The sequence below is a fragment of the Dermochelys coriacea genome, chromosome 1 (genome assembly GCF_009764565.3).
Source record: "Dermochelys coriacea isolate rDerCor1 chromosome 1, rDerCor1.pri.v4, whole genome shotgun sequence".
In the NCBI taxonomy this organism is placed as follows: Eukaryota; Metazoa; Chordata; order Testudines; family Dermochelyidae; genus Dermochelys; species Dermochelys coriacea.
Genome location: NC_050068.2, coordinates 230,307,341 through 230,331,118, shown reverse-complemented (window position 1 = coordinate 230,331,118; position 23,778 = coordinate 230,307,341). Strand labels below are relative to the sequence as shown.

The 23,778-nt window shown below is 43.0% G+C and overlaps 1 protein-coding gene across 8 annotated transcripts in view; it reads right to left on the bottom strand.

The window, feature by feature from the left end:
• Window positions 1–23,778, bottom strand: part of TTLL1 (tubulin tyrosine ligase like 1) — a 35,881-nt gene that overhangs the window by 6,011 nt on the left and 6,092 nt on the right. For 2 of the 8 annotated variants that reach the window (XM_043515803.1, XM_043515807.1), the window contains exons 3-8: window positions 13,670–13,786; window positions 10,262–10,470; window positions 4,488–4,668; window positions 2,964–3,098; window positions 2,672–2,780; window positions 689–832 (exon numbers count right to left, since the gene is read on the bottom strand). In XM_043515803.1, the coding sequence (XP_043371738.1) occupies window positions 689–832; window positions 2,672–2,780; window positions 2,964–3,098; window positions 4,488–4,668; window positions 10,262–10,470; window positions 13,670–13,786 (895 nt within the window). Of the gene's footprint in view, window positions 1–688; window positions 833–2,671; window positions 2,781–2,963; window positions 3,099–4,487; window positions 4,669–10,261; window positions 10,471–13,359; window positions 13,505–13,669; window positions 13,787–19,707; window positions 19,894–23,778 lie in introns of those variants that run through there. The other 6 variants (XM_038409840.2, XM_043515835.1, XM_038409876.2 and 3 more) reach the window with 6 other exon arrangements.

Here is a 23,778-nt window from a genome sequence, read left to right as displayed (position 1 = left end):
CACAGTTTGGCAACCCCTGTTCTAGCATCTAATTTGGCACTTTGGGAAACTGCCTTCTGTAAATGCCTGCTGTTACCCATATACTATAAAGCTCTGTCAAGCTATTCAGGAGGAAAGGAGAAACATGATGGTGCCACAGTTTTTTGGCATGAGTTTGGGATAACTATATTACTCACATACCAGAGAGCTGCAAATAAGTTACACAAATTCTCTAAACAAAATGGAAGAAAGAACCTTAACACCCTGGCATTTTGTTTGACAAATTGTCTTCCCAGGTTATATCCTCCTACGACAAATTTGTTACTACTGAAACATGTCATGGCTCTGGGCAGAGGTTAGGGTAATTCACAAGGGCAGTATAAAGTGACTTTAAATGAGAGTAAGAGTTTGTGATGGTTTCAGCACCCCAGATATTAATTTACTCATTTAAGATACACACAAACAGCTTGCCCACCCAATCAGGTTTCTCCAAGCACTCTCAGCTCTACAGGGACACTGAGAGGTGACACAGTTTCTAAAAAGAACAAAAAAGGAAGACAGTAGCACGAGAGCATCAGCATTCAAAACAATCCAGCAGTAGGAAATGAATTGCTTTAGGTTTTTTCTTTACTGTAAATTTGTTTTCATGTCTATTGAAAGCCTGCAGCCACGAGGGTAACACAGACAGCATTCTATTAACACTACTCACTGCAACGGCCTTCAGCGACTGCACAATTATCCAATGAATTTCATCAAACAGTTTATTAGTGACCTCCTTTCCACGAGTACTCTCTAGATACAAGCGCAAGTTACTCACTGTCCATTTGCCTCCATGGATATGATTGTAGTCATCCTATAGAGTCAAAGAGTTAATTCAGTCTCATGGAGTTTGCAATTATTCAGCAGTTGTATTCTCATCCACACAAACTGACACTTGTTTTTTACGCACAAGTTTATTTTTAAAACTATTTTTACTGTATGACATTTTGCAGGGTCTGTAAGGCCCCAATTTTTATTTTGTACTGCCTTCTGTGCAACACAGAACACATTTTAAATCACCTACATCTAATTACATAGCAAGTCACAAAAACAAGTGTTAAAACTTGTCTTGTGGTAATTACAATTACATAAGAACAACAATCAAACAGAAGTTGCATTTTGACAGTCTAAGGACACAGGAAATGCAGGTTAGGATTGGAATGACTGGGAGATCAGATTTTCAAGACTGAAAGGAAAGGGTTAGGTTTGGGGAGGGGGTTGTTTCACTGGAGAGGAAGACATGAAGAGTGGTTAATTTAACAACTGTTTCAGAGGAAACCTATGACCTTAATCTTGTGATAATTTGGGCACTCATAATAGTTTATACAAGAAGCAAGAATCTTGTTCTAGCATTTACCTATCTGATTGATTAAGATCACTTCCACAGCTACAGAGCTTTCATATAGCAGAAGAACAGATTTTGATTTGTCTGTGGGCGCTTCAGACGTGAAAAGGGTTACTTTTCACAGTCTTTGCTCATTCTTTTCAGGAAGGACCCAAAAGACGGCAAATCACGCTCAAGGACCCTTTTAGCAGTTTCCACAAAGTTCCACTACTCTTTGTGTTGCCTTCTTTATAAGTTGAAAGAAGTGTGTTTTAACCATTTCTGCTGGCCTTTCTTCTCCTAAGTAGACTTTACTACTATTATTCATTCCTCCCTCATTTCTAGGCTGGACTACTCTAATGTACACTACTGGGAGTAGAGCTAAACTTAAAAGTAATACAATCCAGCTCATAGGAAACATGGCCTACTTGCTAACTGGGACACATGTACCTATAACTTACACTCCAATCTCAATCTCATCAGTCTGTTCACTGCCAAGTGCAATGCAGGGTGTCAATTATGTATAAAGTTCTAAATTGCTTTGGACCCAGCTACCTCCAAGACCAATTCTCCTTGTCTCCCATCTTATCAGTTAGCTGGCTGGAATGTTTTTGAGAGCTAAGTTCTCAGATGACAAGGAATATTCAGTATGGGGGGGGAGCATTCATTGGTGAGTGACCTTATCTTTCAAATTTACTTCTGCTTATAGCCACTAAAGTCAGAATTTAACAATGTTTAATATTTGTATTATTATTACAGTACTGTCCAGAGGCCCTGGTCCGAATCTGAGCCCTGTTGTACTATGCACTATACAAATACAGTAGAAGAAAGACCTTGCCCTAAAGAGTTTACGATTTAAAATACTATATTTAATCTATTTTAAGACATTGTATCAAAAATGTAAAATACAAAACTATCAGGTACAATTTGATTAAGTATTTATTATTGATCGTTGGGGCAAGGATATGAGGTACAAAGCTGTCCATTTATCTATAGCCATATTTATGGCCACTTAAAAATGCTAGTGCTTAGGTACAGTTTTATAGACTTATCAATACATAGGCTTTTAACTGTTGCAATTTGAAACTGAAAATATCCACCTTATAGTGCTGCACTGAGCTCTATCTATTATCTCATGTGCTTTTGAAGTAATATGAATCAATTATATTTTGCAAATAAAATTCATAACAAATATTTAGCTCAGATGACTTAATGAGAAGGAGGGTGAAAAACAGAACAAAATACACAAGCACTTATATTCCATTTTTATGCCATTTAAAATAATCCAGTTTGCTATTAAATTAGCATTTTTAAAACTCAAACACTTACCCCATGTTTCTGAATGGCAACATTTGTGAGATGTACAAACATGTTATCTAATTCGCTTGTACTTGGTGTATATTTTACTGTGCAAAACCGGCAAAATCCAAGTTTATACCTTAAACAAAAAAGATATTTAATATGTTAAATGCAACTAGAGTTGAGGAAAACAGCATTGTAAAATACTAGATGCTTGGTAAATTTCTCTGTACAATGTGTGAAAAATCTTTTGCCTGAATTACATCTTTACTTTTTTTATTATTATTATTATTTTAAAAGCTAGAAATTAGTTTCATCTTACATGTAACACTTCAGTGGACGATACGTAGACACTAAAACATACAAGCGCAGGTCAAATTTCTTCCCACCAATCAGTAACGGATTGTTGATATAGAGAGAAATTACATAGGCTTCTTTAGAAGACTGAGATACAAACCTAGAAAAAGTACATATTGTATGTTTCAGAATGTACTGATTAAATGTTAAAATGTTTCCCTCCCTTAGAAGCAGTCTCTCAAAAGGTAATGAAGTTCTCACTTTACTAAAATCCTATATCACACTTCAATTAAGTTTTAATATTATGCTGGTTAATGTGCGCAGGGCACTTGGTTTCACTGTGTACAAAAACGTAGCTAAAACAAATGAGTGAGATTAGCTGTCCATTTAAGTTTTTTACATTTCACTGTTATGAGAAGAGAATTTAGGCTCTGACTCAGCAAACTATTTTATTTAGCAAAACCCTTAAATACAGACTTGAGTGCATCACTAATTGGGGCTTTTGCAATTATGTTTATCAGTAGTCAATACTGAGTATTTAAACCATCAAGCCACGTTAATGTCAATATCAGTTTGCCTCTTAAATTATCAGTATTTTTCAATAAGATCTGACTGTTATAAGTTCACTACTCCTCCTCTTGGAAGTGCGGTCACCAACATTTTTAAACCTGAGGGGAAAAAAGACAACTAAGAAAAAAAAGCACAAAGCAGTTCTTCAGGTTGCTTTTGTATTGGAAGGCTACTTGTCTCTCGGTTACTTTTTTAATCAGAATGGGCTAACAGAAAAGGTCAAACGATACAGATTTTTCTGTTGGTAGAGCAGCCACATTCCTTCTCTGTGTTGGGTGACAAAAACGAGTATCATGGTCCCTTTCCTCAAATTTCTTCCTCTTCTGACTTATTATGAGGATGCTTTATTCCTCCCTCTCACCTCAATTAAAGTCTTAGTTTTTATGGCTTCCGTATTCATGAGGCCCAGCTGTCAGCTTTGCTCTTTAACTCCCTAATAGGCCCCAGCTAATAGCTCCTCTCTCCAGGCCCCTTATTAAAGGCAGTCCATGCAGGCTGGGCTTTTCTACTCAGAACAGTGAAGAGATTTCATGGTTCAACTGAGGATGGGGTTGTACGATGTCACACAATCCTCCTCAGGCTGAAAATGAAGTCAGTTACTAGAAGTGAAAGACTTTCCTATAACTCACAATTCTTTAATGCTGTTAAGCAAAATCATTATTCCAGTCTGCCCATGCAATTTTATTCCTCACATAGCTGGGCATACTAACCCTGCACCTTCACAGAAAGCATATTTATATAGTGTAGCTCACTGAATTAGTGCTTGTGCCACCTGGCACCAAATGCAATAATTGGCACTAAGAGCTGTTTGAAGCAGGAAGTCATTAAATGAGAAATTGCAACTATAATGAAGTAACGCTAAGTGGTTTGGTGGACGGAAAGCGTTCTCCATTAGTGAATTGATATTAAGCATGCCAGTCTGTGATAGAATATTACAAAATACACAAAAATTGGGGGGGGGGGAGGAAGTTAAACTTACGAAGATGTTTTACTGTCTCGAGACCACTTTTTAATTTGAGAGAGTTTATTGATAAGAAATATCCCCTTCCCTTGAGCTTTCCCGCAAGGTTTCATAATCCAAGTGCTGGAAGGATTTTTTCTGAATTCTTCAACAAACAGGTTGTAATCAGCAGGGAGCATAAAGGTGACAGGCACAAAATCTAAATCAGCAAACAAAAAGCAAGATTTAGAACATTAGATCTAGCAAGGATATCAATGTATACAAGTAAAAATATCTTCGCTGGCTTTCCATTCTTCAGTACAGATTGACTCCTGTGTCCTTGTCTGATCTACCCCCTTTTGATATGAGAGAACATAAGAACCACAACATAAGAACACCCATACTGTGGAAGACCAATGGTCCATCTAACCCAGTGTCCTGTCTTCCGACTGTGGTCAGTGCCAGAACAGAACAGGGCGATTATTGAGTGATCCATCCCATTTGGTCCATTCCCAGCTTCTTGCAGTCAAAGGTTTAGGGAAACCCAGAGCATGGATTTGCCTCCCTGATCATCTTGGCCAAAAGCTATTGATGGACCTAACCTCTGAACGTATCTAATTTTTATTTTAACCCAGTTATAATTTTGGCCTTCACAACATCTTCTGGCAACAAGTTCCACAGATTGACTGTGCGTTGGGTGAAGTACATCCTTATGCTTGTTTTACATATGCTACCTATTAATTTCATGGATGACCCTGGTTTGTATTTTATCTGAAGGGGTAAATGCTTCCTTATGCAGATTCTCCGCATCATTCATGCTTTTATAGACCTCTATCATATTCCCATTTAGTCATTTCTTTTCTAAGATGAACAGTCCCAGTCTTTTAATCTCTGCTCGAAGCTATTCCATACCCAAGTCATTTTTGTTGCCCTTCTCTGTACTTTTTCCAATTCTAATATATCTTTTTTGAGATTGTGCAACCAGAACTGCATGCAGTTTTCAAGGTATGGGTGTACCATGGATTTAATTAGTGGCATTATAATATTTTAGGTCTTATTATCTATCACTTTCTCAATGGTTCCTAACATTGTTAGCCTTTTTGACTGCCACTGCATACTGATGTTTTCAGGGAACTATCCATGATGATTCCAAGATCTCTTTCTTAAGTGGTTAACAGCCAATTTAGACCCCAAAATTTTGTATGTATAGTTGGGATTATGTTTTCCTATCACTTATCAACGCTGAATTTCATCTGCCATTTTGTTTCCCAGTCAGCAGTTATTATGAGATCCCTTTGTAACTCTTCACAGTCAGCTTTGGACTTAACACAAACCTATTGAAGATAGTTATCTGCAGATGTTACCACCTCACTGATTACTCCCTTTTCTTGATCATTTATGAATAGCACTGGTTCCAGAATAGATCCTTGCAGGACCCCTCTCCACTGTGAGAAATGACCATTTATTCTTACCATTTGTTTCTTATCTTTTAACCAGTTACCAATCCGGGAGAGGACCTTCCCTCTTATTCCAGGACTACTTTTTTAGTTAAGAGCCTCTGGTATGGTACCTTGTCAAAGGCTTTCTTAATGTCCAAGTATACTATATAAACTGGATTACCCTTGTCCACATATTTGTTGACACTGTCAAAGAATTCTAATAGATTGTTGTGGCATGATTTCCCTTTACAAAAGCCATGTTGACTCTTTCCCAACATATTATGTCCATCTGTGTGTCTGATAATCCTGTTTTTCACTACAGTTTCAACAAATTTGCCTGATACTGAAGTGATGTTTACCAGCCTGTAACTGCCAGCACTGCCTTTTGGAGCCTTTTTAAAAAATTGGTCCTACATTATCTATCCTTCAGTCATCTGATACAGAGGCTGAGTTAAGCACTAGGTTACATACCACAGTTAGTAGTTCTACAATTTCATATTTTGAGTTCCTTCAGAACTCTTAGGTGAAAACCATCTGATCCTGGTGACTGCTATTTAATTTAGCAATTTGTTCCCAAACCTCCTCTATTGACACCTCAATCTGGGACAACTTGGAAAAAATGGAACTTGGTGAGTTCTAAAGTGAAAAATCTTGTAAAGGTTTTAAATATTTTGTCCCACAAATACGAGAAAGCTCTTTTAGTTATGAAATAGTTGGTAAAAAGTTCTAGAATCTCACAGCTAAGTCTCTGCATGAAACTGCAAACCTTTCCAACAGCCTCTTTCATCCTTATTCTTTTGATTCTCTAACAACACACCTCTTTCATCACATCAGGGCTGAGAATTTCTCTCTCTGCATTGAGAGGGTCAGTCCCACTCCGGAGGTTTAATATTTCACATTGGTTTATTTATAATATTTACTGTTTAGGCCTTAGGGTTGGCCCAAAGGCTTCTTTAAACAAAAACAAAAAAATTACATTTCCTAACTCCCACTGGAGTACTGCTTCTTCTTATGCTGGCTACCAATTGCCAGCCACCCTCTCTACCCACTCTGAGCCCAACTATGGGAACCAAGGCCCCCTCTCCCATATAAACACTAGATTTTCCCTTATAGGAAAAAACAGCTCTTTATCTAGAAGAAGCCTTTTCCCCTGGATAAACACAACCCTTCTGCAGCTTGAGTCTCATCCCTCTTCTCTTTTCACCATTAATGGAAGAGGTTTTTAAAGGCCGCAGACTGCCCTTAATTAGATTCAGTTGTCCATAATTAACCTGAGCTAATCTCTTCCACTTCATAGGGAAAAAGGCTTTAACTATTCTACAACTGATATACCTGCCTTCAACCACACTTCCAGAACTGTGAGGTCTAGTTCTGATTAAAAAGTGAGAAAATTCTTAACCTCAATAAAAGGGAAATAATGGCTTTTTGTGACAGTGATTCAGAGTAACTTTTAAAAGGGGCCACCCAAAGTATGTCAATTTAAAATAACATTCACTTTGTTATTAGCACCAATTTAGAAGCTTAAAACATGTGTCTGCAAATTGGATTAGTCTTCCTCCATATATCTGAGTAGTGGTATACAAGAGGGGCCTATGGTTCAGTACTCTGAGTTTTGGACAAGGAATCAGGAACGCCCAAGCATTAATCCCAATTATTAACTGCCTCTGAAGCCCTGAGCAAGTTACAGCCTCTTTGCCTCATTTTCTCTATTTGTAGAAGATTTATCCATTAACTTTCACGGCAATGTTTGAGAAGAGCTTTGAAAATGTAAGATACTATACAAAATACTAAGAATTGTGTGTGTTCTTTTTGTTAGTGTGGTGAGTGAGCCTGACATATTTTTTTTTTTTTTTTTTACTCACTTGTTCACACCAAGAACAATATCCTGACTAAGGCTACGTTTATGTCATGGAAGTCAGGAAACCATGACTTCCATGACATCTGTGATATTCTCTGCTTCAGCCCCAGAGACTGCAGGACTCTGGAGCTGGCAGCCAGCAGGACCGTGGCAGGGTTCTAGCAACAGGTGACAGCAGAGACACGGGGCTCCCTGCGAGGTTCCAGCAACAGGTGACAGACTCCTGAGGGGGCCTCATGGGGGGGGCCCTCAGGCAAGTAGCTGGGGGTGTCCCATTTTCTCTGAGAAATATGGTCATCCTGCAGCTCCAAGTCACTGTGGGCAGAGAAGGCCCCCCTGCAGCTTCCAGCTGCTGCAGGCAGAGAGGGAACCCCATAACTCCCAGCCACCTACAGTGCAGGGGAAACCATGGAGCCGCAGCAGCAAAAATCACAGACAGATCATGGGCTCCATGAATTTTTGTTTATTGTCCAGGACCTGCCCATGACTTTTACTAAAATAGCCATGACAAAATCTTAGCCTTAACCATGACCTACTGCCATCGAAATCTTCTGTGCAATTTTTTTTTGTTCTCTTCAGTGGCACAAAAAAAGTTTTTTTGGGGCTGCTATGTTTTTAGGGTTCAGAGTAGCAGGGGTTAACTAAATAAATTTAGTATACTTAATAAAATTATGCAAACATCAAAAGGCATTTAAAAACATCAGGGATTTCTTGTTTCATTTTGCAATTTTACCCACATACTAAATGTTAAATGGCCACCATTACTTGGCTCCTGACACCCCTCAAACACCAGCCATATCCCAGTCCTAAAAAAAATGCAAAGCTCCAACTGAATTACCTCCCATCTAGTGATTCAACAAACATCAAGTTTTAGATAGATCCACAAAAGCACCAGAGACCCATCCCAAACTCTGACATCATTAATCATCAACAAAATACAACATCACAGACACTGGGGTGGAGGATCAGCAGTGAAGCAGTAGAGGAGGAGAAAGTTATAGGATAAATGAACATATGATGGAGCCTTTTAACCAAGACACTGATTCAAAAATCCACCATCCAAGCCAGAGTCCTACATTTTACTCCTGGGGGGGAATTCTGCATCACTGTGGATGCACAGAATTCATGGCCCCCCCAGATTTCTTTGCTTCCCTGCAGAAAAATTACCTCTGACAGGGAAGCAAAGGGAAGCCGCAAGAGCAGTCATGCACCTCCTCCCCTGCAGTGCAGGCAGGTTGGTTTGGGCACCCAGAGCAGCTGGTAGAGACAAATCACCGGTGAGAGTGGGAGCTGGGAAGTTGTGTGTGTGAGAGAGACACTCTATCCCTCTCACTCACTACTGTGGCACACTTGGCATGGAGAGGCAGGGCTCTGGCGTGTTTCTGAAGAGGTAGGCATGGGGCAGGCTCTGTTCCTTCAGGCAGAGCAGAATGTAGCAGCCTGCCTGCTTAGTGAATTCCCCAGGTGTATAAAACAGGTGTAAAAAATGTTAAGGCTCCTTTACATTGCCACAGTGGTACAAAGGAGCCTTATTGTAAAGGACATTATGGTCTTATAAATGCTTATGGTGCTTTAGTGATTAGAACCGGTCTAAAATTTTTGGAATGAAACAATTTCCTATCAAAATGTGCTCCGTGAACTATTTGCTTCTGACATTTTCGGAGATGGTCAGTAAACAGTATAAATTGTGAGTTTGAGTCCCCAGCCCTCACTTGTTCTTCAGTAACACTGAGCATATGGCTTCATATATTTGTTGACTAATATCCAGAAGTAAAGGGGCAGTACTAACTACATTACTATTACACAAAGGGGGTTTAGTGATTTCCTCCAATGCTCCCTACTCCCATTCTCCATTTATTGTATTGTAGTTTAATTAAATTACCAAAAATAACCGAAACCACTTGATTATATTGCATTATTTTGACAAAAAAATTGCAGAATTTTAAAATATTGCACAGAATTTTTAATTTTTGGTGCAAAATTCCCCCAGGAGTATACATTTGTTATCATCTGATGGCTGTTTGAGGACACGGGAATGGGAACTCAGTTATTGGTTGCAGCCCTGCTACATCACTAGAACCACGACTATAAATGTACCGTTGGCAAGATACTAGCAAAGATGCCAAGGACTGAATGAGGACATTGAATTATGGCACTCTTAAAAATAGTCTTTAAAGAGCAGCACTAAGGCACTTTGACAGGTAATTTGGTGATGCTTGCAATTTCACTGCCCACACCAAACCTACTCTGCAGATAAAAAAAAATAATTTTTGTCTCCAAGACTTTCTGACATCTTTGAGCACTACATTTTCTGAAAGCATCATACTAAAGCTGTGACATGTAATTTATCTATCTTAGGCAAGAATCCCAAACAGATTCCAACAGCCAGTACTGCTTTTGTTTAAAGTGCATTCATCTGCAGTTTTATCCTATTACTATCACAAAATACACTTTTTTCACGTATAATCTATGTGTGGTCAATAACAAGAATGATGCTGGCAGTCAGAAATATATACCTAAATAAATATATTTTCCATTCTCATCTTTCTCTGCAAGAGGACTCCCTTCTTTTTCTAGTTCTTTTCTATATCTCTTGATATTTTTCACCATCAAGTCCTTCCTCGTCAGCTCGTAGTGGTTCGGGAAATGGTTGACGATTTGGTCATCAGAAAGTCGGTAACCAGTTTCCACACTGAAAACATTGCGGATGGTTTGTACGCTCATCCTGGAAGGTGAAACATATATCAGATGATTTCCTCCCAAGCAATAGCATTCAAAAGGACGACAATCAAGCTGTTGTCTCCTTTATTTTCTAATTCCACTTTAGTTAATGTACTGAATTTAGAAGATTAAAAGAAAAAAGGACTAAACATACCATAATGTTCAGGAATACTACTTTTAAGGGAATCTATGCCCTGTCTCTGTGTTTAACTTTTCTCTTTATTGGATGTATACTTAGGTTATGATTGAAACTTCAACACATCCTGAACCAATGTTAGTGAATCCAGATGAAACCCCACCAGACAAGACTGCAGGCCTACAGGCACTATGTACTCCTACATCAGTTCTGAAACCAGGGCAGCGACAGAAGGGAATCAACTTGTGCCCATCCTATCCTGGCACTATCGGTGACCAATCAGTCCTCAACAGGGCTTGGAAATACGCAATGCATGCTCACACACCATAGCAGCATCTCTCTGGATCTACTATCTTGCTCTTCAAAATCTCAACCTTCCTTTTCTATAAAAAAGAAAAGAAATCTAACCAATGGTTTGACGGAAACCTCAGAAATATGAATACAATTCAGACATATCTGCGAGTCTGCAAAGAGCCTGGAACAATAGTACTGGGAGGTGTGAACTGCACTATTCATTTCCGTAAGTTGTGGGTCCCACTTTGACATCCACATTGCTAACTATTTCATTCCTCACATAAGAAAGAAGAGGGAGGGTCACAGATTTGCACTTTTTACTGTGACTGACTATGACAGTCAAGGTCCAGATACTCCAAGGGGACAACAAGAGGCCTGAACTCCAAACAGGCAAATGAATCATCTGATTCTATACAATGCTGAGTAAGGTCTTTTATGAAAGTCTGTAATGTTCTAAACTTAATGGTCATTATGAGATCTATACACAGACTGTAACGACTGTAAGAATTCACATATACACAAAACTGTGCTTATGATTATAGTACCATCAGGCAGGGAGGGGCTGCCTCCCCAACCAGAAGAGACTAGCTCCAAGCACCTAATATTGTACAATCCAGGAAAAGGCAAAGGATGGGCCATTAGAGTTAGGCTATGTCTACACTGGCAACTGGACAAAACTTTTTTCTTTCAGGAGTGTTAAAACACACCCACCCCACCCCCCAGAAAGACAAAAGTTTTGCCGACGACAAGCACCAGGGTGAACAGCTCTTTATTGGCAGGAGCACTCTCCTGCTGACAACGCTGTTCGTTGGGGAGCGGGGGGGAGGGTTGTGGAAGTTTTTTGTCGGTAGGAGAGCCAACGAACAGCGGTTACACTGTGCGCTTTTTAGTGGCACAGCTGTAGCAGCACAATTTTGTCGCTAAAAGCTGTGAGGTGTAGACATAGCTTTAGTGAGAAAACACAGACATCCCAGCTAGAATTTTCCCACCCTGAATAACCAGAAGTCTCCACGACAAGAGAACAAAAGAAAAGAAAAGAAAAGAAAAGAAAAAGCCCTTTCAAATAGGAGGCTTGAAACTGAGGTCTCCATTCAGAAACTAAAAGACAGTCAATTGGCAGGTGCTGTCTGTGAAATCGTGGATCCTCTCTATGACATGGAGTACGCTGGGAAACTGTTCAGAGGCAATAGGCAACTTGTGTTAGAAAGTGAAGTTTATCTAATTTGAAAATGTAAAGCCTAAAGTTATAGCTTTATGTTTATTTTCTGTGTAACTTGAATGTGTTTGCTTCCCCCTTACAATTTCATCTTTGAATCTCTGATTTTTCTATTAAATAAACTTTTTGTTTATTTGTACCCCAAGCAGGTCTCTGGTGTGTAAACTGTGAGGAGTGTGTGTGCTAAAGCAAGCCGGTATCTGGGGGGCTGGTTTCACCCCTTTGGAGGTGATGAACCAAAGGGGAAAAGTCTGAGTGTCTGGTGATTAAGAACTCAGGATGGACGAATTTGAGGAGACTTGGAACCAGAAGGGTTGTTGGAGTCACCCTGCAATTAGGCTGGTGGAAGCCAAGGTGAGACCTTTATGCTTGAGGGTTGGCTACCAGTGTCAGAGCTCTGAGACACAGCAGCACAGCATTAAAGCACCGATAATCAGGGGCGAGGGATTCTTCCTAAAAGTGTGGCGGGGGGAGCATGAGGCATGGCCTGGGGGGCTGGCACCTGGGGGGCTGACAAGCTGCAGCTGGGACATGGTAAGAGCTGCCCGGACAGCCATAGGGAGATGTGGACCTTTGATCTGCCCTGGCAAGGAGCCTGGGGGGTGGGGACACAGGCTGGGGGCCGCTCTCAGAGGCCCTCTCCCCCCAGGCAGGTGGAAGGTCCGCAGCTCCCTGGGTTGCATGGGCCACTTTTACCTGGACCAGGCTCCAGCTCCCAGCCTGGCGGGGGGGGGGGGGGGGAGGCGGAGGCCTCATGTGTTAATGAGGGGCAGGGGGCCGGGCCCATGGCAAAAAGTGGCCCTCTGCAGTCATGGGGCAAAAAGGGGGGTTGGGGGATACAGATGGTTGTAATAAGAATCTGTAACCCACTAATCCCCCTTTTTGTCCCATGAAAGCAGAGGTGTTAATGGGCCACTCTACCTTAAATGGTCCCTTAGTATATGTGCTAACTACTTACGCTAAACAATCTGTTCCATCTTGCATTTAGCTGTGATGCTCAGAGTACCTTTTCCAGACCTGAAGAAGATCTCTGTGTGGCTCAAAAGTTTGTCTCTCTCACCAACAGAAGTTGGTCCAGTAAAACTAAAAGATATTACCTCACCTTGTCTCTCTAATATCTTGAGACTGACATAGCTAAAACTACACTGTGTTTCAGGTGGCAGCCTTTCAAAACAACACAAAAAACAAACAAACAAACAAACAAAACAAAACCCCATGAAACAATCCAAGAAAAAAAAAAACCACACCTACCTCCTAGGCCTCAATCCTGCCACTGGATTACTACAGACAGGCCCGTGCACCCATGCGGAGCCCTACTGAGTTCAATGGGGCCTGCACAGGTAGAAGGGTCTCCTCATGCAGATGTAACTGCAGGATCAAGGCCCTGCAGTGCTGCAGAAAACACTGGCAATTTAATGGAGGCATGCTTCCCTCTCAATGTTACAAGACATCAGTGAATATTAACAATAAATCATTAACACTGGTTTTAGTTATGGAAAAGTACATTTTAAAATGTGTCACAAATTGAAAATTGTGAGAATTCTTATATGTACTTACCAGTAAAAATTCCAGTCTTCATTTTCTGCCACCTGAATCCATCCTCTCTTTTCAAAGTTATTTATTAACACGGACTTTTCTATGTCAGTTACCCATTTCACTTTTCCTGCCATTATCCTAAAGAAAAATCAACTTGTAACGTTGTATAGTTTCAAGACTGTCTCTCTTTCATTTTGTACTTGATACATAAGAACGGCCATACTGGGTCAGACTAAAGGTCCATCAAGCCCAGTATCCTGTCCTCTGACAGTGGCCAACGGCAGGTGCCCCAAAGGGAATGAACAAACAGGTAATCATCAAGTGATCCATGCCCTGTCACCCAATCCCAGCTTCTGGCAAACAGAGGCTAGAGACACCATTCCTGTCCATCCTGGCTAATAGCCTTTGATGGACCTATCCTCCATTAATCTATCAAGCTCCCAATACAGACCAGATAAATCCAAATATGAAATGAAAGTGTATCCACAGGGTAATTTACCTTTAACTTTTTTAGAGGAGGAGGAAGTAAATTCATTCAGTATTTAAGAAAGATGATGGCTCCATTAGCACTAGAGACCGAAGTCCTATATGTATTCCCAGAACAGATATAGCATGGGCAGCAGTAGTTGCAACGCTCTTTTGTGCTGCCCTGACAGTGTTTCTCAAATCTCATCTAAGGGATTATATTTAGGAATGAGAACGTTATTCAAGTCTCTATGGCCTCTCCAAAACTGCTAACAAGAGTACTGATTAGCATCAACTGTGCTAGTGACTATCTGTCCACTGAACAGACCACCAACTTGCCTTTGTCTTGGATAATGTTTACAAAATAAAATTTAATGCATTGGAAATTTTATCACTCATAGTCAACACTTAAATGAAAATATGTCTTTTAAATGGCAGATATTTCATGGCCCACCTTACTCAGTAACTATGAAAACAACAATGTGAGACTATGTAAAGGATTTATGTTGGGAATCCTCTATCAGATATCCACAGTATACTGTAGGACAGAATTGTTTTTTATTTAATTTCAATATCCCCTTGTTGTTTTTCATATTATTGTTTCTTTATTTCATAGAACTGCTGGTTAGCAACTTGCTTCTGGGTACATTGACAAGCAACTCTCAAGAGAGTTAACAATATTAATCTCCCGAGTCAAGGTCTTCACAATGCTTATTGAAGAAGAGCCTTTAAAAACCACACCCTGATGAAATGGTCACTTCCTGTCATCTAGAGATCACTTCCTGTAACTCATTTCTCACATAGCTGCATAACACCCTTCCAATACACAAAAAAAAAAATCTAAGAGACATGTTACAATGAAGTCACTGAAGATCTCAGTGGGTGCAGGCATGTGGCAGAATAGAACTAATTGGAAGAGCATGGTTTAACTATTATGCAAATTAAACTGGTTAGTGGAGCCAAAGATGACCGGTCTTTGTCTTCAACAGGGTTAAGTTATGATATGCAAAACCCCAATGTTGCTATTCAATCCAAAAGTTACTTTTAAAATTGAACTCCAGAGGAGTTGCCTAGTTAGCTCGCCCCATAGCTATTTGAAAATAATGGAAAATTGCTGACTTGTAATAGGTTAAAAAACCTCCTGTAATTCTCCTCAGATCAAATGCTACTATTCTGACTGAGATAGACAAGAGTTCTCTCCTGGCTCTGCCAGGGACAACAGGCAAAGGACAAACTCCTGTCATCTGAGAGCCAGAAAAAAAAATGTAAAAAACATCTCACACAATGCTCTGCATCTATTCTGGTGTGTAAAATACAGATATCAAAAGGAGAATAACTTAATAAATGAATTGAAGTATATGATTTTCAAGTGAATCAGAAATTAAAACTTCAAACTCACATTTACTAGTGGACCCTCAATTATGCTTTTAATTTTCTACTGAAGATTAAAAAATAGTTCTGAACTGATACAAGGCAGACTTGTGTGAGAGAAAGAGTGATCTTGGGGTCAAGGCACACGGAATAGAACTCATACACATTAAGGTCAGAAAGGACCATTATGATCATCTAGTCTGACCTCCTGCATAATGCAGGCCACCGAATCTCACCCACCCTCCTATGTCCGAGCTACTGAAGTCCTCAAATCATGGTTTAAAGACTTCAAGGTGCAGAAAATCCTCCCGCAAGTGACCCGTGCCCCACCCTACAGAGGAAGGATGAATTCTGTGATTAATTCCCAGCTTTGCTACAGACTTCCTATGGGACCTTGGATAAATTACTTAATTTCTCTGTGGTTCAAGTTCAACCCTCACAGGAAGTATTATCTCCATTTTATATTTCTCCTATCTTTGTCTGTCTTGTCTATTCAGATTGTAAATTCTTCGGGGCAGGTGCCTCTTCTACTATCTTAGGTCCTGATACTGCAAAGGCTTTAAAGGGCTCATTTAGCTGAAGGGAAGCCTGTTTTTCACTGGCAGTAAATCTCACTGTATTATTAAAAGCGCAAGCATTCAGGGCTTCTCGCCCTTTTCTTCACTTTGAAGTAATCTATTAAAAACTAGAGGCACAATAAACTCATTTCTGAAAACCAAAATTAAATACAAAGGAAACTGGCTGCCACAGCATCTTTTCCGCAGGGCCATCTTTTTACTAAAATATTACAACACATCCTATATTTTCTTAATTAACGCATAGGAGATACTGGCCTAGCAAAACAGCTCTACACTACCATGCGGGAGAGAGAGGTTCAGTTAGTAGTTCTGGTATCTTGCTCCCAAGGAGGTCATGCACTCAGACGTGTAAGGAGGGTCTTCTAGAGATTTTTAAAACCGACTCCTCCAGTCTATTAAACCACAGCAGACTAGTTAGTCCCCTCCCCTGTTTAAACTCTGGAGATATAACCACCTTCCAGGGTAAAAGGTGAATTTCAAAGCTAGAGGAGAAATGAACTGTGTTTGTACCCTCCTTTATTGCTTCTATGTGGTGATTAAAGACTGCCACAAAGTTTCTTTTTCTACCTTTTTTTTAAAAATAATTAAAACACACACACCTACTCTATCTAGGTACTTAAACAGGCCCTCCTTACTGTAGCATCTGAGTTCTTCACAAATATAGGTGAATTTATCCTCACAACACAACGATGAGGATGGGAAATATTCCCACCAGGGCAACAGAGAGATTAGGTAACTTTTTGAAGGTGACAGAGGAAGTGTGTAGCAAAGTTAAGCACAGAATTTAACCCCCAGTGTCTAAACCATAAGACCATCCTTCGTCTCACTTAAGAACATTAAATCTTGATGTCCCTATTTTTAAAGGACTCAAGATCTAATGGGAGGTCAATATTACAAGAGACTCAAATTTAGCACTCAGGATACTTGGATGATTTGATTATCCCAGTAGGATGCATAATTAGACTGTTGAAAGCTTTGTATTTTTTATAATGTATTTACAAATAACGGCAAGCAAAAATATTTTTGTCAACAGGCTACAGTAACTCTGAAAAAGATTATAGGAAAGTAACAACATATATTCAACACTATAGGTAATACTTTAAGGCTACAATCTAGTATAAATTTAACCCAATATCTAACGCTCATTCTATAGGGATTTATATCCTATATGCCTCTCTCCCTCCTCCACTCCCCCCTCAGTGTGATTAGATCAGTGGTTACCAACTGGTAGATCGCAATTGACTGGTCAATCCTGGAGCCTCTGACAGTCGATCACGATTTCCAGATACTAAAAATCCAGCAGCACAGCGGGGCTAAGGCAGGCTCCCTGCCTGCCCTTGCCCCGCGCTGCTCCTGAACGTGGCCAGCACATCCCTGCGGCCCCGGGGGTCTCTGCAGGCACCGCCCCTGCAGTTCCCATTGGCCAGGAATGGGGAACAGCAGGAAATGGGAGCTGCGGGGGTGGTGCCTGCAAGGAGGGGCAGCACACGGAGGCCTCATGCCCTCCCCCAAGCGGATATGCTGGCCACTTCTGGGAACGGCGCAGGGCCGGAGCAGGCAGCGAGCCTGCCTTAGTCCCGCTGCTCACAGTAAGCGCTGCCCACCAGGAGCCCACACCCCAACCCCCTGCCCTGAGCCCCCTCCTGGAGCCAGCACCCAAAACCCCCTCCTGCACCCCAAACCCTTTCCTCAGCCCTGAGCCCCTTCCTGCACCCCAGCCCTGAGCCCCCCCACAGCCAGCACCCTGTACCCCATTCTGCACCCCAACACTCTGACCCAGCACTGAGCCCCCTCCCTGAGCCAGGACCCCAAACTCCCTCCTGTATCCCAAACCCTCTTCCTCAGCCCTGAGCCCCCTCCTGCACCCCAACCCCCTGTCCTAGTCCTGAGCCCTCTCCCGGAGCCAGCACCCCAAACTCCCTTCCTTAGCCCTGAGCCCCCCCACACCCCAACCCCCTGCCCCAGCCCTGAGCCCCCTCCCTGAGCCAGCACCCTGTACCCCCTTCTGCACCCCAACACTCTGCCCCAGCTCAGTCTCCTCCTGCACCCAAACTCCCTCCCAGAGCTTGCACCCCTCACCCCCTCCTGTATCCCAACCTCCTGCCCCAGGCTCAGCCCGGAGCCTCCTCCCACACTCCGAACCCCTCAGCCCCAGCCCAGAGCCCATACCCCCTCCCACATCCCTACCCCAACCCTGTGAAAGTGAGTGAGAGTGGGGGAGAGCGAGCGATGGAGGGAGACGGGGATGAATGAGCGGGGCAGACTCAATCCTGGGTTGCATTTACATTCAAAAGGTGATCTTGTGCGTAAGAGGGTTAGAGACCACTGGATTAGATGATCCAACAGGTTCTCTCCATCTTTGATGTTTAAGACTACAATTCTGAGTTTATACTCAAGCAACACCAATTAAAGTTAATATAAAAATCTCATGAAGTCAGTGGAAGCTTTGCCTGCATAAGAGAACTGCAGGCTCAGATTATCTGATACCGGGTATATTTTAAAAGTTCTTAAATATCAAATAAACAGGGGCTGAACAGTAAAAGTTGAACTGATACATAACAAATGAACTGATGAACAAAATGAACTGAAACATAACAAAATAAAAAAATAAGTAAGTTAACTGGAACTAGAGAGATCAGTAATCCAGAATGCATCCGATGAAGTGAGCTGTAGCTCATGAAAGCTTATGCTCAAATAAATTTGTTAGTCTCCAAGGTGCCACAAGTCCTCCTTTTCTTTTTTGCGAATACAGACTAACACGGCTGCTACTCTGAAACCAGAATGACTAGAAACACATCACATATAAAGTGATAAATATAAACTAGATAAATACAAACTCCATAGGCCCACTCCCACAAGTCCACCAAATGCATCCGATGAAGTGAGCTGTAGCTCACGAAAGCTTATGCTCTAATAAATTTGTTAGTCTCTAAGGTGCCACACAAGTCCTCCTTTTCTTTTTACTGAACATAGTGTTTGCTACCGAGAGTAGTCCCATTGTCACAATGGACTAAATAACGAATAAACCACCGACTAGGAACTCATGGTAGTACCAACTCACTTGCTAGTAAGCATTTACAGGGTCAGAGCCCCAAGGAGTACCAGCGTCAAGGCTATGCAGAATTAAATTCTGTGTACTTAAACCTGTATTAAAATACATAGCAGTACACCCATACAATTTTAAAAAAAATCAGGCCCAAGATACTCAAGCGAGTGGGCCCTTCAGCAGTGTCTATAGACAGACGTGTATTTCAATGTACATTTCTATCCAGGAGGCCATTTAAGATACCTCAGGAGTACAGGGTATAGAGTGGCTTGAGACACATCAGTACACAGTCAGCGTGACACGGGTTAGCACGATAGCAGCAGCGTAGATGAGCTGGGGCAGAAGCTTCCCCTTCTGGCACCCAGGGCTGGAGGGATTAGTATGCGGTGGGTTGGGGAAGGCTGAGCTGGGGGAGGCGGGTCCCCCCCCCACGTGGGCGGGGGCGGGTGTGTCGCGGCGTGAAGGGTTTTCGGGCACCGTCCCACTGCGCTGCTGCCTGGGGCGCGGGGCGTTGAACGGGAACCGCTGCCCGCCCCCGCCAGCCGCGATGGGGGGGGGGTCCCCCCCGCTGCAGGCCCCGCGGGGTCTCCGGCTCTCACCTGCCCGCGGGAGGGGGCCGTTCCCGCCGGGACTCCGGCTGAGGCTCCCCGGCGCCTCCTCACACCCCGCCAGCCGCTCCCATGGCCATGGCCGCGCCCGCCCGTCCCTCCAGTCCCGCCGGCTCCATGCGCCCCCGCCGCCGCCTGCGCTGCCGAGAGGGGCCGGCCGGGAGCCTCCCGCGGGGGGCGGGGGAAGCGGGAGCAGCCGCAGCGGGGCCGCCGCCCCTACCGCTTCCGGGGCCGCTCCCTGGTAACGGGGGACGCGGCCACCCCGCCGGGGGACACTTCCGGGGGAGGGGGGGCGGCGGCTAGAGACCCCATAACACAGACCCAGCCACCCCCAAGCACTGAGATCCCAGAGACCCCCCACAGCCACCCCCAAATTGCTGAGACCCCCCGAGCCCTGCCCCACAGCACCCCCAACCAGAGACCCCCATACCCGCACAGCCACCCGCAGAGACCCCCATGCCCCCACTGCCACCCCAATCACTAATATCCTAGAGACCCCCCGAGCCCTGCCCCACAGCACCCCCAACCAGAGACCCCCATACCCGCACAGCCACCCGCAGAGACTCCCATACCCACACTGCCACCCCCAATCACTAATATCCTAAAGACCCCCTGAGCCCTACCCCACAGCCACCCCCAACCAGAGATCCCAATACCTGCACAGCCACCACCCAAATTACTGAAACCCCAGACACTCCTTTGGCCCTCCCCACAGCCACCCCCAAATTACTGAGACCCCATAGATCGCTGCCCCGCTGAGACCCTCACACCTGAACAACCACACCCGAACCACTGAGATGACTCCCCCGCCTGCCCCCCACAACAGCTACCCTTGAACCAACGAGACTCCTGGACCTGCATAGTGACCCCTGAACCATAGAGACCCCAAAGACTCCTGCACCTCAGAGCCACCCACTGAGCCAGAGACCTCTGACATCCCAGCACTGCACAGCCACCCTTCTACACCACTAACACCCTCTGCACTGTGGAGCCCCCAGACCCATACATCCCTCACAGCCACCCACCCTATTTATTATTTATTATGGAAGCACACACAAGCCACAGTCATGGACAAGGACCCCATTGTGCTAAGCTCCATACAAATACAGAACAAAAAGACAGTCCTTGCCCCAAAGAGCTTACAATATAAGCATAAGTCATGACAACAGGTGGAGACAGACAGGCAAATGGGAGACCACAAGAAGACACTATCTGCCAGCATAATAGGCAGCAATCTCAGCACACCAGCTGCCTAATCTTGTCACATTTTTACAGGCATCAGAGCTAAGAAGAGTTTTAAGGACAGATTTGAAAGAGGAAAATGGGAGAACTCTTTCCAAGCGTGAGGGGCAGCATGTGAGAAAGAATGAAAGTATTTGCTTGTAAAATTAAAAAGCCAGTCACTGTATTACAGAGACCCCTTACAACCCTTACAGACACCTTGGCACTGTAGAGACCTCCTTCCTGCCCCCAGATATCCTCTGCAGTATATAAATCACTACTCACACACACTCTACACCCGCATCCCCAGACTTTTACAGCCCTTCCACCCCCCATGGAAAATAGCAGTATATAATAATGTAATTAAAGATTATATCACAATTACGGTTACAATTTTGTCATGGTCATTTTTAGTAAAAGTCAGAGACAGGTCATGGGCAATAAACAAAAATTCACGGAAGCCTGTGATGTAGCCTATAGGACTAGCCTGCTTGCTTGCCTATATATCTTTTCTTATGAGTTTAACCACTTGTTATATTTTAGGTTTATTATTTGTTATTATAATTAGAGTATTTTGGCTGTTTGTATTTGAGTATTTTAGCTTTAACGCAAGGAACCTACAGTCCACATCCTATATGCTGAGCTAGGGCAAATTAGCATACAGATGTTCGAGATAGGTGATGATGAGCTAGAGCATGCGGTATATATGTTTTGAACCTTTAACAGAGAAAAGTGGGCATGTTAAAGCAAGTTGGTAGGTAAGGTCACCCAAGTTCATGGCCTTTTTCAGATTTAACAGATACACTACAAAGAACATGGAAACAACCAGTTCGGACAGAAATAACAGAGGTGAGGATGAGCTAATGGTCACTAATAGTTATTAACAAATTTATTTGAGCATAAGCTTTCGTGAGCTACAGCTCACTTCATCGGATGCATTCGGTGGAAAATACAGTGGGGAGATTTATATACACACACAGAGAACATGAAACAATGGGTTTTATCATACACACTGTAAGGAGAGTGATCACTTAAGATGAGCCATCACCAGCAGGATAGGGGGCGGAGGAGGAAAACCTTTCATGGTGACAAGCAAGGTGGGCCATTTCCAGCAGTTAACAAGAACGTCTGAGGAACAGTGGGGGGTGGGGTGGGGTGGGGGGGAGAAATAACATGGGGAAATAGTTTTACTTTGTATAATGACTCATCCACTCTCAGTCTCTATTCAAGTCTAAGTTAATTGTATCCAGTTTGCAAATTAATTCCAGTTCAGCAGTCTCTCATTGGAGTCTGTTTTTGAAGTTTTTTTGTTGAAGGATAGCCACCCTCAGGTCTGTAATCGAGTGACCAGAGAGATTGAAGTGTTCTCCAACTGGCTTTTGAATGTTATAATTCTTGATGTCTGATTTGTGTCCATTTATTCTTTTGCTTAGAGACTATCTGGTTTAGTCAATGTATATGGCAGAGGGCATTGCCGGCACATAATGGCATATATCACATTGGTAGATGCGCAGGTGAATGAGCCTCTGATAGTGTGGCTGATGTGATTAGACCCTATGATGGTGTCCCCTGAATAGATATGTGGACACAGTTGGCAACGGGTTTTGTTGCAAGGATAGGTTCCTGAGTTAGTGGTTCTGTTGTGTGGTGTGTGGTTGCTGGTGAGTATTTGCTTCAGGTTAGGGGGCTGTCTGTAAGCAAGGACTGGCCTGTCTCCCAAGATCTGTGAGAGTGATGAGTCGTCCTTCAGGATAGGTTGTAGATCCTTGATGATGTGTTGGAGAGCTTTTAGTTGGGGGCTGAAGGTGATGGCTAGTGGCGTTCTGTTATTTTCTTTGTTGGGCCTGTCCTATAGTAGGTGACTTTTGGGTACTCTTCTGGCTCTGTCAATCTGTTTCTTCACTTCAGCAGGTGGGTACTGTAGTTGTAAGAATGCATGATAGAGATCTTGTAGGTGTTTGTCTCTGTCTGAGGGGTTGGAGCAAATGCGGTTATATTGTAGAGCTTGGCTGTAGACAATGGATCGTGTGGTGTGATCTGGATGAAAGCTAGAGGCATGTAGGTAGGAATAGCGGTCAGTAAGTTTCCGGTATAGGGTGGTGTTTATGTGACCATCGCTTATTAGCACCGGAGTGTCCAGGAAGTGGATCTCTTATGTGGACTGGTCCAGGCTGAGGTTGATGGTGGGATGGAAATTGTTGAAATCATGGTGGAATTCCTCAAGGGCTTCTTTTCCATGGGTCCAGATGATGAAGATGTCATCAATGTAGCGCAAGTAGAGTAGGGGCATTAGGGGACGAGAGCTGAGGAAGCGTTGTTCTAAGTCAGCCATAAAAATGTTGGCATACTGTGGGGCCATGCGGGTACCCGTCGCAGTGCCACTGATTTGAAGGTATACATTGTCCCCAAATGTGAAATAGTTATGGGTGAGGACAAAGTCACAAAGTTCAGCCACCAGGTTAGCTGTGACATTATTGGGGATAGTGTTCCTGATGGCTTGTAGTCCATCTTTGTGTGGAATGTTGGTGTAGAGGGCTTCTACATCCATAGTGGCTAGGATGGTGTTTTTAGGAAGATCACCGATGGATTGTAGTTTCCTCAGGAAGTCAGTGGTGTCTCGAAGATAGCTGGGAGTGCTGGTAACATAGGGTCTGAGGAGGGAGTCTACAGAGCTGGACAATCCTGCTGTCTGGGTTCCTCAGACGTTCTTGTTAACTGCTGGAAATGGCCCACCTTGCTTGTCACCATGAAAGGTTTTCCAAAGTAAAACTATTTCCCCATGTTATTTCTCCCCCCCCACCCCCCACTGTTCCTCAGATGTTCTTGTTAACTGCTGGAAAT